Source organism: Ursus arctos, unplaced genomic scaffold (genome assembly GCF_023065955.2).
Source record: "Ursus arctos isolate Adak ecotype North America unplaced genomic scaffold, UrsArc2.0 scaffold_12, whole genome shotgun sequence".
NCBI classification, from domain to species: domain Eukaryota; kingdom Metazoa; phylum Chordata; class Mammalia; order Carnivora; family Ursidae; genus Ursus; species Ursus arctos.
The window spans coordinates 44,258,373-44,273,891 of record NW_026622786.1 but is presented as its reverse complement, the minus strand read 5'-3'; the positions used below and the strand labels follow the sequence as shown (position 1 = coordinate 44,273,891).

The 15,519-nt window shown below is 37.1% G+C and overlaps 1 protein-coding gene across 7 annotated transcripts in view; it reads right to left on the bottom strand.

The window, feature by feature from the left end:
• The window catches only part of SLC44A5 (solute carrier family 44 member 5), a 374,691-nt gene that overhangs the window by 36,668 nt on the left and 322,504 nt on the right, over positions 1 to 15,519 (bottom strand). For all 7 annotated transcript variants that reach the window (XM_048220289.2, XM_057310554.1, XM_057310550.1 and 4 more), the window contains 5 exons: positions 10,462 to 10,590; positions 9,569 to 9,629; positions 6,002 to 6,125; positions 4,551 to 4,634; positions 1,952 to 2,064 (listed from right to left, as the gene is read on the bottom strand). In XM_048220289.2, coding sequence (XP_048076246.1) covers positions 1,952 to 2,064; positions 4,551 to 4,634; positions 6,002 to 6,125; positions 9,569 to 9,629; positions 10,462 to 10,590 — 511 coding nt within the window. The remainder of the gene's footprint in view (positions 1 to 1,951; positions 2,065 to 4,550; positions 4,635 to 6,001; positions 6,126 to 9,568; positions 9,630 to 10,461; positions 10,591 to 15,519) is intronic.

The window sequence follows — 15,519 nt, the reverse complement described above, 5'->3', positions numbered from 1 at the left end:
CATAGAATCCTATTGTATAGTTGAAGAAACTATTAGACTGCGTGCTTGCAGAGGATCACACAGTAATATGCAATGAATCTGTGTCTTTTCAATCTCCAAATCCATGCATGTAACCCCACTTTTCTATGATCTCTCCTATATAAATCTTAACTTGTTCTTGTCAATAAGAATTGTTCCACTGATGTTCAAGGCCACTTGCCCACAAACAGCCTGGCTGTTTCTCTGCTCAGTGTGTCGTTTGCCCTAGTAACTAAGCTGCTATTAGTAGGAAATGATTGGTCTTCCATGATATGGAGGAAGTCAGTTGTCCAAGATAGTAGCAGAGGTCAGTTATACAGTGTTATAATTCTCAATCTAACTGGACATTTCCCCAGCCAATGAATGGCTTTAAGCTGATTTGCCACACCATTAACCGCTGAGTTAGCACTACCTAGAGAGTCAACAGGGAGCTGAAATTGGTTTTTTCACCTGTATTTGTGATATATTGACCATCTCTCTCCCTCTTGCCACTGTCAAACTTGCACTATAGCCAATCTCACATTTTTTTTGCTCCTTATGACAAGTCACTGAAATCAATAGCAGACTTTACTGTCTTTCCCTTCTTGATGACAATAAGAGAGTGACTGAATCACATGCCCAGGCTCGATAGTAGTAAAGGGCAGAGTTTATTTCAAGCTCCAAGCAGAAACATACACAAAAGACTTTTAAACAAAAAGCTTTCTTGGGAGTCTTCGATTAAGCAGTAGCAGCTCTTATGTTCCCCCACCAGACTGACCCAACCTTTTCACATGCAGCTGCACAGAAGGAGCCAGTAAGGAGACCCTGAAGAGACCTGAAACTGTCTAGAAACCTATTGAGGATAACAAGGGGGATAGTAACAATAAACCAACACATATTGAGTGTTTATTGTTTTTCAGATACTGTTCTAAGAGCTTTATACTCATTGTCTCAGTTAATCCTCACAATCTTGTGAGATGGGGATATATACCATTACTGTGCTGATGTTATGGATAAGGAAACTGGGTCTTCTAATCATTAGGAAGCATTTCCAAAGTGCCTCAGTTACATGTTACGGAGCTGGGATTAGAGTTCAGGCTAACTCAGAACCTGGGGATTCAACTGCATCCTTACGCTGATATATGTGTAAAGCTCTTCTTCAAAGGGTGACAATAATAGGAAATTGCTATTTTTGGTGTCTGCTACCATAAAACTGCATTGTCAATCCAAATAGTACTGAAGGGGAAATTACTCTGGAATAGAAACCTCACAAACATTCAAATATTGGCCCCTATGTTTATTAGCACTCTGAAGGAAGCTGCCATAAATGCTATACTGTTCCTTGAGAGAAACTTTAGTTCCTTTTTTGGTGCTCGCACTGTATCTGTACTGCTTTTGAGGGAACTGGGTTACTGGTTAGATTTCAACCTGGATATAAAGTAACTCTCCACCCAAAGAGTGTAATTCAGAATACTTGCCGCTAGAGGGTGATGCCTCATTATGGAGTACTGGTCAGTTATAAGAAAGTGTGACAGGACCTGGATTAAAATTACTAAATTGAAAGAGAAAAATAGATCACACTTCTGTAACTATACAGATCCAGCCTTTGATCAGACAGAAAAGTTAAAGGAATAAAATAAGTTTTCTGAAATGTTTTTCATTAACCTAAATGGTGTTCTTTTTACCTCCTTCTTAATAACCATGAGGCATGGGAGCAAAGGTCAGTAAGGAAAGAGGGTAGAACATTTGGATAGCACTTTTTCTTCAAGAAAAAGAAGATAAAAGTTGGAGAAATAATATATGCAAAATTAAATAATTTTTCTCAATTTAACACTTTGGGGGGGGAGTAAATAAATTCACCGCAAGTTAAACGGTTTCGGGTAATTGATAATGGCAACTGAAAAGAAAAGGACTATTTTTATATTTAGTAATTTTAAAGAAGGGCAATACCTACCATAACCTATAATTCCAATCACACCCACCATGAAGACCCAGAAGAGGACTCCGGCTATGAACCTCAGGAGTATCACAAACATCCAACTAAGGAGCATGGCGACAGTCAGGCCACTGGAGGAAAGAGCATACAACACACGCAGGGGTCAAGTGTGTTAAACGTAACATAAAGTGAACAGCAAGACAACATTTTCTATTCAAAATAATTCTCAGATTATTTTATTTTAGCTGGCTATAGAAATATTGATAATATTAAAAAGTACAAACAATAGTTCCTATTAAGGCTTTCATATGAAAGATCAGGACCATTGGGAACTTCATACCTGAGTCAGTATTTGTGTACCTGGGTAAACAGAAGGCCGGTAGCAACTACTGTTCAAAGAAAAACACAATTCTTCCAATCTACAATTTTGGCCTATCTGCCACAGTTGCCATGCCATATTTTTTTTCCCTCCACGTGTCTAAGTGATAAATTATTAAACATATCCATGATATTAACAGAAGGAAACCTTATACAACAGAACTATCTAGAAGTAAGTGAGCAGTCTTAGGGCAGAAAAGAAAAATAATTGCCCCACATAGTTCCTGAATCCATGATTTTGTAGTCATTATTATGGTCTAATTACCTTTAATAATTTGTGCTGTCTGACATCACCAGACATCTATTTCAGGTCCTCAGTGATCTGTGGGCCATTGTATGGAGCCATGATACAGCTTCTGTATCTCCTGGGCCATATGACTTTATCAAGCAATCAGCAGCATGACTGTTTTTTTTTGTTGTTGTTTTAATTTTTTCCTGGAGTTTGACTGAGATACTAGAGAGACTTCTCCCCCCAGCCCATATATCCAGGTTAAATCCATATTGAATTCTTCTAGGTAATTTCATTAAACAGAATTCATTAAGATTAGAAATTTAGACACTTCCATTAAGAAATGATACCTCCAATGCTCTAAGTTTCCAAACAGAAACATTGCCTGGTATATTTACTAAGTTTATAGTCTCTAAGTATTATCTTTTTTTAAAAAAAATCTTAATTGCTGTCAATGGATAGATGACAGCATTGTATGAAAGTAACTTTTTTTTTTTTAAGATTTTATTTATTTGACAGAGATAGAGACAGCCAACGAGAGAGGGAACACAAGCAGGGGGAGTGGGAGAGGAAGAAGCAGGCTCATAGCAGAAGAGCCTGATGCGGGGCTCGATCCCAGAACACTGGGATCACGCCCTGAGCCGAAGGCAGACGCTTAACTGCTGTGCCACCCAGGTGCCCCAAGAGTAACTTCTAAGGTCACATTCTTGCAGAGCCTATGCTTTCAACTCCAGAAGCCATTCCCTACTAAAATCACAGACACTTTAATGCTTAAATATTCAATATGGTTGAAGGATTATTCTATGGCACAGTCCAAGAGGAATATTCAAAAAGGTCAGAGGGAAGAAAAGAAATACAGCTGTTCATTCTCTGTGTTTTTAATTCCTGCATAAAATTCTAACTGAATAAACTAAGTCACAGCATATTAGTCTTGGCTTTATATTTATGGGATAGATGGAGAACAGAAGAGTCGAAAATAAAGAGAGTGTTTATATTCTAGTGGTGTGAGTGGTGCCAGGGTGGAGAGGGTTTCATTGTGTGTTGGGAGTGAGGTAAACAGGAAGGTCTATCATAATGTATACTTTTTCAAATAATAGCTTAAACGCCAAAATAAAGAAGAAATGTGCAAGTTATCTAATGATATTTGAGTTTGACAATAGAGGAACCAGTTTGACTACTGTCAGGTGTAGACTACAATCTCTGGTGTGGAGAGAGATCCTGAAATACTGATATGCACTGAAAATAATTATTGTGTTTAAGACAAAGCATCGAAATGAGTAAAATCTCAAAAAACACTATTTAGTTTTACAGCTCTACAAACTAGTCACTGGTATTTTACACACAAAATAATTTTGACTTTATTAAGCATCATACAGTTGAATATATCTATCTTGTTCCCCTAGTGGTTTTATTACTGTTCCTTGAACCCACATTTTCTATGCATCTTCTATGTTTCAAGGACCACACTAGGAGTTACAAAAATAGAGATGAGTTAGACATAGTTACCATGGCAAAGAATTCATGGTTTATCAGAGAAAAAGAGCCAGGTGAATAACATATAAAACTCTAGGTGCTATATAGATGATAGGTCTGTGTGTGTATATACAGGTGTATTAGTGTGTGTGTGTGTGTGTGCGTGTGTGCACGTGTGTATACACATGTGGGTAGGAGGAACACAGAGGGAAAAAGTAATTATATCTGGAGAAGTCAAGAAAGTCTTCATAAATTACACAAAAGCTGATTTTATTCTTATTTTTTTTAAGACTTTATTTATTTGAGAGAAAGAGAGAGAGAGCACAAGGCAGGGGGGCAGAGGGAAAGGGAGAAGAAGGCTCCCCACTGAGCAGGGAGCCTGATGCAGGCTGGATCCCAGGACCCCTGGGATCACAACCTGAGCTGAAGGCAGAGGCTTAACCAACTGAGCCACCCAGGCGCCTTGAATGGGCAATTTGAAGAAAGTGTTCTACAAGGATAAAATGGGGCTGGAGAAGAAATAACGTTTGCACTTACATGAGAATCCAATACCAAGTTGTTGCATAGTCTTCAAATACTTTCATTCCAATTGCCCTTGCATCAAGGATTTTATTGACACGACTGAATTCAAAGAAGGAAAAATCAATTATTTTAACTACCACTAAACAGAAATGTTCTTGTTATGATAAAAGGGGTTTTGCAAGCTGCTGTTCAAAACATATTTTTAGAAACCATTTATCAAGAGTCACTCTTTCCCCAGCCACAACAACATGTGAGATGTCACTCTGGTAGACTACCAAGGCGGCTATAGCTACACACACAGAGAACGTGGCTTTCAAGAATGGTGAACAGATCCCTTTTCAATGAATGTGACATGTCCTCAATATTGCAGAAATCTCACTGTAAGAAATGAATTTAAATAAGATCAGTTTTTAGCTTACAAAAATCCATAGAGTCAAGAAAGAACATCATCCTTAATTCCCTTTTCTAATCCTCTGACAGCTGGGTAGCAGGAAGGCACCACGGGGCACATACAGAACAGTGCAGGAATCACTAGTGTCCAGTTTGGTGAATTATCAAAGTGAGGGCACTATGTAGCTACAGCACTGTTGTCCCTTTCCCCATGTGCCCCAGTTACGACAGCCCCTCCTCCCCAAGGTAACCACAATCCTGACTTTTGTGATAATAATTTCCTAGTTTTTTCAGGTTTACCACTTACATATGCATCACAGGCTAATTTAATTTAGTTGTGCTTGGTTTTGAATTTTTCTAGCAATGGAACTGCACTTGTACTATTATTCTGTAGTTTCACATAGCTTTATATTTGTGAAATCCATCCATGTTGTTATTATATTTTAAATATGCAGGACCTGTAGTATTCTCCTTGGACTGCTAAACTCAAGGAAGAGAAAAACGTTATTAGAATGTCTTTATGTTTCACTTTTAATTCAACAGCTGAGCTACACAACGATACTCTGTGTTTGTTCACACATGTGAGCGTACCCATCCACATCATGATGTGTACACCGAGAGAGAGTAAATGGACTTCACTATAGTTAGTACGCAGAAACTGATACGGTCCTGAGACAGCATTACCATGCTTGTCTCACCTTTCTTAAGGCCTTCTTCCCTTTAAGACATCTGGCAGTTTCATTTTTTTTTTGAATGGTGATTTAAAAAGCATCTTTTTATTGTGTTCATTCAACAATTAAGGTCTTTCAGTATGTTTACTGAGATCCCATTTCTATACCTGTTGATAATGAAAGTTTTAACCATTTTAAAAGAACATCATTGCACTTTCTAATTCACTTTGGTTTCTCCTTTACCTGTTTCTCTTCACAAACACACACCAAGTTCTTCAATCCACGGTGACATGTATATTTCATAACAGTGCATAATTCTTCCTCTATAACTCTCAACCTAATGAAGCTTTAGTTTGTGTACAGTAATAGGATGCATCCAAACTGAAAATAAGAATGTAAACATACTTTGCAGCTGTCCTGAGTTCTATAGCATTTCTTGTCTTTCCATTTCCATCTTCAAATGTTGTCTTATTTCCTACTGTCAAAGTGCCATTTTTAGTAGTGAAGTCAGGGAAACATCTCTGGAGAACTGTAAAAAATAAAAATAAAATTATGGTAATCATTTTTCTACTTCTTCCTATGTGATATTCTCCCTTTCTTAAGCTTTTTATTTATAATAAAATTCTTGCTAGACAATGTATAAACATATTGCTCAACATAGATAATTGCCCATTACTTGATGGTTAGAAGATTTTCTGATGGTTCTAAGACAGATGTAGAAAGCAAGTATGATCACAATCTGAAGCTATACTCTGAACTTGTTGATTATTTTACACTTAGGTATATTCATCAAGTAGCCAGTAAGTAAGATGCACAGCACAGATTTTAAAAGAGTAACACTGATAACATATCTCACGTGGTAAAAACATTTTAATAAAAAGGCTACATTTACTTGTATGACTGAGTTTACTTTCTTTTTTTAAGATTTTATTTATTTATTTGAAGGTGAGAGAGGAGAGAGGGAGGGCATATGAGCAGTGAGGAGGGGCAGAAAAATGGGAGAAGCAAACTCCCAGCTGAGCAGGGAGCCTGATGCGGGTCTCCATCCCAGGACTCAGGGATCACGACCTAAGCTGAAGGCAGACACTTAACCGACTGAGCCACCAGGAGCCCTGAATTTACTTTCGAAAAACAAAAAATCTTAGATACTCTTTGAGTGAAACCTTGAAAACTGGAAATTAGTGAATAATTCCTTGAAAAATAAGAACAAGCTCAAAGTTCAGGCTACTAAGAGAACTGAATTTTTATTTGTGAAGTCTTAATAATTTGTCTCCCTTCCAGCATTCTCATTTACCTGGTTTTTTGGAGGGGCTGGAAATTGAAATTCTCAAGTTATCAAACGGCCCACATTTTGTAGACTAGTATAATTTCTCAGAAGAGTTACCTCACTGTTCAATCTTCTACGCACTTATTTTGATTAAATAGAATCCTTGTCTCTTCACAAATCTGTATTACTAAAAGTATTTTAAAACCCCAATTTTAAATCAAGAGGGAAGAGAAATCAGAAGTGGATCATTTTTATATTTTTTCTTATAAGAAGCATCACAGATTGCATGGGTTTTCAGGGAATTTAAACTTGAGAATATTAAACCAGTTGATATAGGGAAAGAAGAAATAGGTCTTTACCAAGCCTTTCCTTTTTGGGCTTAAAATGATCTCCTGTCTACCTACCTCCATCCTCTGTAGCACTTAAAATATGGCTGGTTCCTCCAGTATCTTCCTCATCTTTTTCCGGTTCTTCCCTGGCAAATTTGACAAAGTCGTCTCTACCAGCTGCTTCTATTCCCTTCAATCCAATCACATGCTGCTCCCAACACTCCAAGGAAACTGTCTCCCAGTGATCCCAATAATCTTCTAACAGCCAAAACCTCCAAGTATCGTTTAGTCCATCCTGCTTGAACCCATTACCTAGCACAGTGTTTGGTACATGGAACTCAGTAAATATTTGCTGTTAATTGAGTTAACTTTTCTGAGTCTTTGACATGGTGGACAACCCCTCCCTTTTGAAACTCTCTTCCTTTGGCTTACATGCCCAGGTTCTCTCCTACCCTCCCTTTAGCTTTCCTGTGCGTTCTTTCCCTTGCCACTTCTTAAGGACTGTTTCCACCTACAGAGTCCTCCAACCTTGTTCTGGGCAATTTCATCCAATCAGTTAGTTCCAATGACTAAATATGTTCATTATATATTTGGAAAGTAGAGAAAAGAAGGAAGATACAAAACAATACATAGTCCTATCACCCACAATGAACTCTAACATTTTAGATAAATTACCTTCTAGTCTTTCTTCTACAAGAAATTTTTTGAGCATCATAACCATAAAATAAACGCAGGGTTTTCCCTCGTTTCTTTCTTTTAATATTACTTATTTCCTTTGGTAAACAATTTAATAAGTGAATTTTATTAGCTGAATACTAGTCCATTAAGTAGTAAACTTAATCACCTAATGGGGGAATGAATACAAGTTGATTGTTATGTTTACCGTAATGTCTCCTTTACTATACTGTGAGGGACTGTGCCTTATTCATTTTTGTATCCCCAGTGTACGTTTTTTATTGTGTGATTTAACCAAAGTATACTGGTAAGGGCAGGGATGTCTTATATTCTTATGCCTATTATATCTTCAGTGACTAAGGAATCATTTTTATCTTTTTGTAACATTGCTCTTGGCTGTTGACATTGGTTGCCCAGGGCTTCCTGGCAAAATGCAGTTACTTGCAAGATGTACATCTTTACTTCAGGGTCCTCAATGACCCAAAGAAAAGGGAGAGAGGCACGTAAGGCATTGTGTTTCGTGGTAGCTACTTCAATGGTACCCGACTTTCTACTCAAATAGAAAATGGTATCCGGCTTTCTACTCCAATAGAAAAAAGAAGAAAGAAGAGAGAAAATGCCCACAGTCTTGCCATCTCCAAAACATCCATACTATTTTGGCATATTTCTTTGCAATATTTTTCTTTGAATAGCTTTTTTTGTTTAATTTATACATGCTGGTCAATATAATGCATATAGCTTTTTATTTAACATTATACTATCTAATACTTCTATTTAATATTCTAAAATATTTCATTTAGTGAATACATCATAATTTATTTAAGCACTTTCTTGCTCTTGGACATGAGAGTGTTTCTTTTTCCTTTCTTTTTTTCTTTCTTTTTGGTTCTTCTGAATAGCATTGTGATGGGCATATTTATGTAAAGTTATTTCTCTGGAGTTAGGATTAAATTTGTAGGAATGGGAAATTAGTGATTATTTCATTTTCTTTTTTAAAAAGTTAAAGTTTATGGGGTGCCTGGGTGGCACAGTGGTTAAGTGTCTGCCTTCGGCTCAGGGTGTCATCCCGGCGTTGTGGGATCGAGCCCCACATCAGGCTCCTCCGCTATGAGCCTGCTTCTTCCTCTCCCACTCCCCCTGCTTGTGTTCCCTCTCTCGCTGGCTGTCTCTATCCTGTCGAATAAATAAATAGAATCTTTAAAAAAAAAAAAAAAGTTAAAGTTTATGTAAACTTTAAGTAAAATTTATAACTCTTAAAAATATAAAATACTGATTCCTTTAAGAGATACATAAGTATTTCAAATTATAAGACAAGTTTATGTCCCACCATCATGCCCCAGGCAACTTCTGAACAAACTCTTTGGCTGAATTCAGGGGTAAGTGTGCAAGATTATGTCTGTGTGTGCTTACGTGTGCTCATAGAGCACCAAATAATCAATCTGGGCTTTTAAAATCAATCTTTAATCTTTTCTGTGCATCTTGATGCAGCAAAAGCTCAAAACTAACAGAGCTCCAGTGGAAATATCTTTGGCTGAAGTCAGGAGAATGGGCTTTAGCTTTGGCTTCCTCTTAATTAACTCTGGGACACTGGGCCAGTCGTTCAACTCTTCTTAGCTTCAATTTTGTCAATAGTGAAATAAGAGAACTGAATTAAGTAACTTCTTATGATTATACGTTCTAAGATAAGTAATAACCACTTACATGGTTTGCTTGGAAAAATTGCTGTTGGACAATCATCATCCAGTAAGACTTGTGCGAGAGTCTAAAATTGAAGGAAGAGTATGTTAACATTTCAACAAAGTTCAAACAACTTCTACTCTCAGTATAAAAATTGTGTCCTTTGAAAATCTAAATCCATAATTATCCCATTATTTCATATTACTGCCCTAATAAGAGTGATTTTAAGATTATCCCACACACTTATTTGACAAATGCTCTAAAATATCCTAACTGTAATTCAATCAAATCAACAATAAAACCAGACCCAATGAAGCCAAGACACACCTTTGAAAGTGTGTATCTATGTCTTAGTCACATTCTGAATCTCTAATTCTTCAAAATTTTTTTTTTGTGGAAAAATAGCATCTTCTCTTAGAAACCATTAATACTTTTTAACATAATGGGGCTTTAGAGTTCCTTTATAAGTCTCAAACCTAGGTAGGGTTTGAGGATTTTTAAAAAATGAATAATTATCAAGTTGGGTTTGGAAGTAAAATTCTACTTGTTACTAAGTAGCCATGGATTTTCACCTTCACATTAATGAAATGGTAACATTAATAAAATGAAATGATATTAGCTCCTAGATCTTGATATTAAAAAAATTCAGCCAAGAAGAGAATTTGTTGGTTTCAGGGAATAGTTAAAGCTAACTTACCAGACTTAAGAGCCTTGCAAAACACCTGAAGTCTATACAATGATGTGCTATAAATGGTGCATGTAAGTTTGTATGCACCTGTGCGTTTGCGTTTTAATGGAATAACACACAATCATTTCCTAGATGATTTGGGAGCTTGTCCATTACAAATGCTCACATTACACTTGAGATTGAAACAAAAGTTAAATTATTCTCTAGTTTTAAGCTTAAACACACATACCTTTGCAGGCTTAACAAAAGGGGATTTGCAGAACTGACTGTAGTATGTCCAATAGTGTTTGTTTGTTCTGTACGCAAACTGTATTTCCATGTAGGTTAAAAATTTTTCTGGGCACTTGGAGACACAGATCTATGAAGAAAAGGAAAACACAGTGGTGGGGACTCAACTGAGTTGAACAAACCAAGGAACTAGCTGTAAGATTAGACTTTTAAGTTATCTACCACTATAAAGAGCAAAGCACCATTTTCCATCTAAGAAACATCAATTTTCTAATGTAAAAAATAAAATTTCATGTACTAGTTATCAATCTCTACTCCTTGCCCTTTGATAATGATTTGTGTTAAGACAAGAAGATGTTGTACAATGACAAACTTGTTTTTAACTTCTGATTTTGAGATAATTGTAGATCTATTTGCAGCTGTGAGAAATAACGTATTCCCCCCAGTTTTATCCAATGGTAATAACTTGCACAATCACAGAACAACATCACAACAAAAAATTGATATTGTTACCATCCACTAACCTTGGTTAGCATTCGCCAGTCTTCCATACACTCATTTATGTATGTGTGTGCATGCACGCATGTACAGGTCTATGCAATTTTAGCATGTGTAGATTCATGTGATCACTACCTCAGGACAGTGATGGATTTTTAATAAATTATTTCCTTATTAGTTCCTGAGTTAGTAGATGAGAGTATAATGCAAGATTAATTTTTGCAAGATTAATTTTGCCCACGTAGTTTATGTATTTTCAGGACTAGAATCTTGCTTCCTTTCTGATATATGAATAAAATGATCATTAAAAATGCTCTAAATATTGATAATTTATGCCACTAATAACTATTAGTGCCAGTGAATTCTCAACAATTCTCAAAATATAATTGGGGATTTATTACTATAAGAAACTAACAAAATTGGGGCTATTTGTGGCAGTCAATCATTATTATCATCTTTTACCAACAACACCCGCCAAACGTGGACAGAGAGGTCACCAATAGTATTATTTTACATTAATGACCTGAGGGGGCCTATTAATGCCAAACCAGATCACTGTGCTAGTAGTCCACAGAGCCACTGTGGAGTGACTGAATTCCAATGAGGAACTGCGCAGAGAGAAAGCAGGATCTGAGAAGATACACTCTATTGGTTTTGTTTTTGTTTGTAATTAAAAACAAAAACAAAGATCCTGTTAAGCCATGAGAGTTGCAGTCCTTATGCATTCTCTCCCCCACCTTCACTTCCTCTTTACGAAAGCCTTCTCAGCTCTGACTTGCTCCATCTCCCTTCTGTACTTTGTTAACTTCTCACTGGCCAGATTCTAGCTCAATCCATTGGCAGCTAGGTGAAAACACCGCCACTGAGCTGACATCTCTTTCCTATTCTTTGGGTCATGCTTACACTGTACACAAAAATATTTGGCGTCAACTCCACAGTTAAGGTAGCAGGTGGATAACTAAAAGGATACGTCAAATCTCACAGTTAATACTGCTTTGTAGGAGCATCAGCAGCAGCCCAATTTCTTCTAGAAGTTCTGACAAGGCAAACAACCTGTCTCCACATTCACGCCTCTATATGTATTTTCTCTTTGTCAGTTTCTCATATAACATAGGCATTCTCTCTCTCTCTCTCTCTCTCTCTCTCTCTCTCACACACACACACACACACACACACACACACGCCTCTAGAGGAAATACTGAAATTTCACAGGTATCTTTCTACAAAAGCCAAAGAACTGTTTAGGGACATTCAAAGTCCCCAACATGCTCACATTTTTTAAAAGAAGGCTAAGGTTATCATCAATGCAAATGTCAAAATTTCACTCTGATTTGAGCTAAGCTGATTGAGTAAACCTTTAACATATTGGAAGATATTTTACATTTAGACTTTGGCAGTTATATGGCTTTGAAAGATAACTTCACTAGTTCCCCTCTTGGGTGCATTTAAATGGATTTATAAAACGAATACTGAAAGTACTAATGCTCTCACAGGCCTTAAATGACAGTAGGAACTACTGAGTTGGGACCACAATTTCTGTATTCCTAAATACACACACATACAATGTATACTACATATTAAAAGTGCTGTGTATGCAGCATATACAAGAAAGTAATTAAAATGGCAAAAAGTGGTTTGTGAAAGAGAAGCACATCAAATTTCATTCCAGACACAAATGAGCTGTTAAAATACAATATAGCAACTGCTCTTTACTCTCTCCCTCTATCAGACCAATTTGTTCATTTCAAATACGATGCTGATTAGTAGCAATCAACATATAATTAGCGAGAAATGAAGGTCACATTGAGGTAGGATATCCTAATTGATCACAGTCTGTCCTTTAAATGCTTGTGACACATGTCTGGACTATGCTGGCAGTTAACAAAAAACATAATGCATAAAAATATGGCTTGGATCAGTAGATACATTAGTATGCCTGGCAACTTAAAAGCAAGTCTCCATTACTGGCAGCTAAAATATATTCTGACTCATTTCTGATTCTTTATGTAACCACAAAGGGGGAGCTTTGAGTGTAGTTCTTCATCATTATTTTTATGTCTTCAATTCATACAGCTTTAACATTTAATATAAATCAGAATTTGGTGAGTAGAAGGGCTATACTGTAGGTTAAAACACTACATTTGCTATGAGAAAAGCATAATCTAGTAAGTAATCTATGGTGTACTTTACATAAATGTAAATAACATGTACATGGGTACATAAAAAACATGATGTACAAAGATATTTTTGTTTCATCATGGGAATGATGCATTTGTACAGTGGAAAATTTCCTAGCCTGGGAGTAGGAAGATATTAATTCACTCATTTATTCCTTCAACAAATACTTATTGATTACCTACTCTGAGCCTGTTCTAGGCACTGGAAACACAGTAGTGAATACAACAGATAAAAACCCTTGCCCTTAAGCTGTTTACTTTCTAGTAGAGGAGAGAGGGATAACAACAAATAAGTAAAATTGTTTGTTATAAGATGGTAATAAGTGCTATGGAGAAAAATAAGGCTAGAAACAAGGCTAGAGGCTAAAAGGTAGCTGAGTAGGATTCCAGTTTTAAATGGGTAATCAAGGAAGGCCTCCCTAAAAAGGTAACATTTGAGGAAACATGTGAAGACTATTGATCAAGCCATAGTCATTTGGAGAAAGAGCACTCTAGGAAGAGAGAATTGCAAAGACTGGGCTCTGAGGCAGGGGCACTCCTAGATCCTTCACAGAAACAGATGGGTAATATAACCCGAGTGCAGTGAGCAGAGAGAGAATAACAGCACATGTAGTCAAAGTTGGACAGTGAAGGATCCTGTAAGGCCATTGTTAAGACTTTGCTTTTAGGGGCGCCTGGGTGGCGCAGTCATTAAGCGTCTGCCTTCGGCTCAGGGCGTGATCCCGGCATTATGGGATCGAGCCCCACATCAGGCTCCTCCGCTATGAGCCTGCTTCTTCCTCTCCCACTCCCCCTGCTTGTGTTCCCTCTCTCGCTGGCTGTCTCTATCTCTGTCAAATAAATAAATGAAATCTTAAAAAAAAAAAAAAAGACTTTGCTTTTAATCTCAGTAACTTGGAAGCTATGGGGGAAGGGCTGAACAAAGGAGAAACATAAATGTGACATATTTAATAGGATCATACTGGCTGCTGGGTAGAAAAGAGCCTGTAAGTGGAAGAAATTAGGGCAAGGATAGAGTCAGAGAGACCAGTCAGAGGTCATTGAACTAATCTAGAAAAGAGACGATGGTTTTTTGAAAAAAAGGAAGAGATGGTGAAAAGTAGTTTGGTCCAGGTATATTTTGAATGGAGACCAGAGGAATTAGCTGAAGATTCACACATGAATGCAAGAGAAAAAGAGGACTGAAGGATGATTCCATGGTATTTGGAGCTGGCTTTAACTGAAAGAGGGAAGACCGCTAGGTTGGAGAATAATTTAAAGGATGAAGTCAGAGGTTAGGAATTGAGTTTTGGAGATGTTAAATTTGAGATGTTAACTAAATATCCACGTAGAGACATTGCATAGGTGTTTGGTTATCAAGATCAGGAGTGCAGGGAGCAGACCTATCTGGAGATATACATTAGGGAGGGCAGCATGTAGATCATGTTGAAACCATAAGACTAGATGAGATCACCAAAAGAGTAACTGTAGATTTTGAAAAGAACTAAACTTGGTGATGGGAGGGAATGCCAACATTTACAAGATGTTGGAAAGATGAAGAAAAACCAGCAAAGGAGACTAACAAGGAATAGTGAGAGAGTTGGGAGGAAACATAGAAGAATGTTGTGTCTTAGAAGCCAAGAAAGTGTTTTAAGGAGGAGGGCTTGAATAAACAGTGCTGTTAGATCAAATAAATGTTGACATAAGAATTGGCCATTGGTTTAATAATATGGAGGTCAATGGTATCATTTGGAGAAAACTGGAATAGGAGTAAAAGCCTGAATGAGAAGAGAGGATTTAGACACATTGAATATAGACTATTCTATTGAGGACTTCTGCAAAAAAGAGGTACAGAGATATGGAGCAGTACCTGGAGGGTGGGGTGTGTGGGATCAAGGAGAAAATTTTTTGAGATAGAAGAAATAACAGCATGTTTGTATACTGATGGGGATGATATAGTAAAGAGGGAAAAAATGGTAAAACAAACAAACAAACAAAAAAAAAACCCAGAAAATTCCTGGAATGATGTGCTTGAGTGCATGAGAGATTGGAATGCCCAAATGGATGGGCTGACCTTCGGAGCACAGGCAGTTCGTCCACATTATAACCAGGAAAGGCTGAACAAATATATGAACATAAATGGTGACAGGTAGGCAAAAGGATGTTACTGTAGGAGCTTTTAAAAGTTGTCTTCTGAATGCTTATACTTTCTCAGTGAAATAGAAAGCAAAGTCAGAGGATGACAAAGAGATTGGGAAGGAGTTCTTAGAGGTTTAAGAGGAAAAGGTGTGAAACTGTTTTCTAGAAGGTTAGGCTAGTAAAGAGACAAGGATTTTGTAGCGTGGCTGTGGGACAGCACTAAGGGCCCACTGAGATTAGTGGTTCTGAATCGAAAGAACTATTAT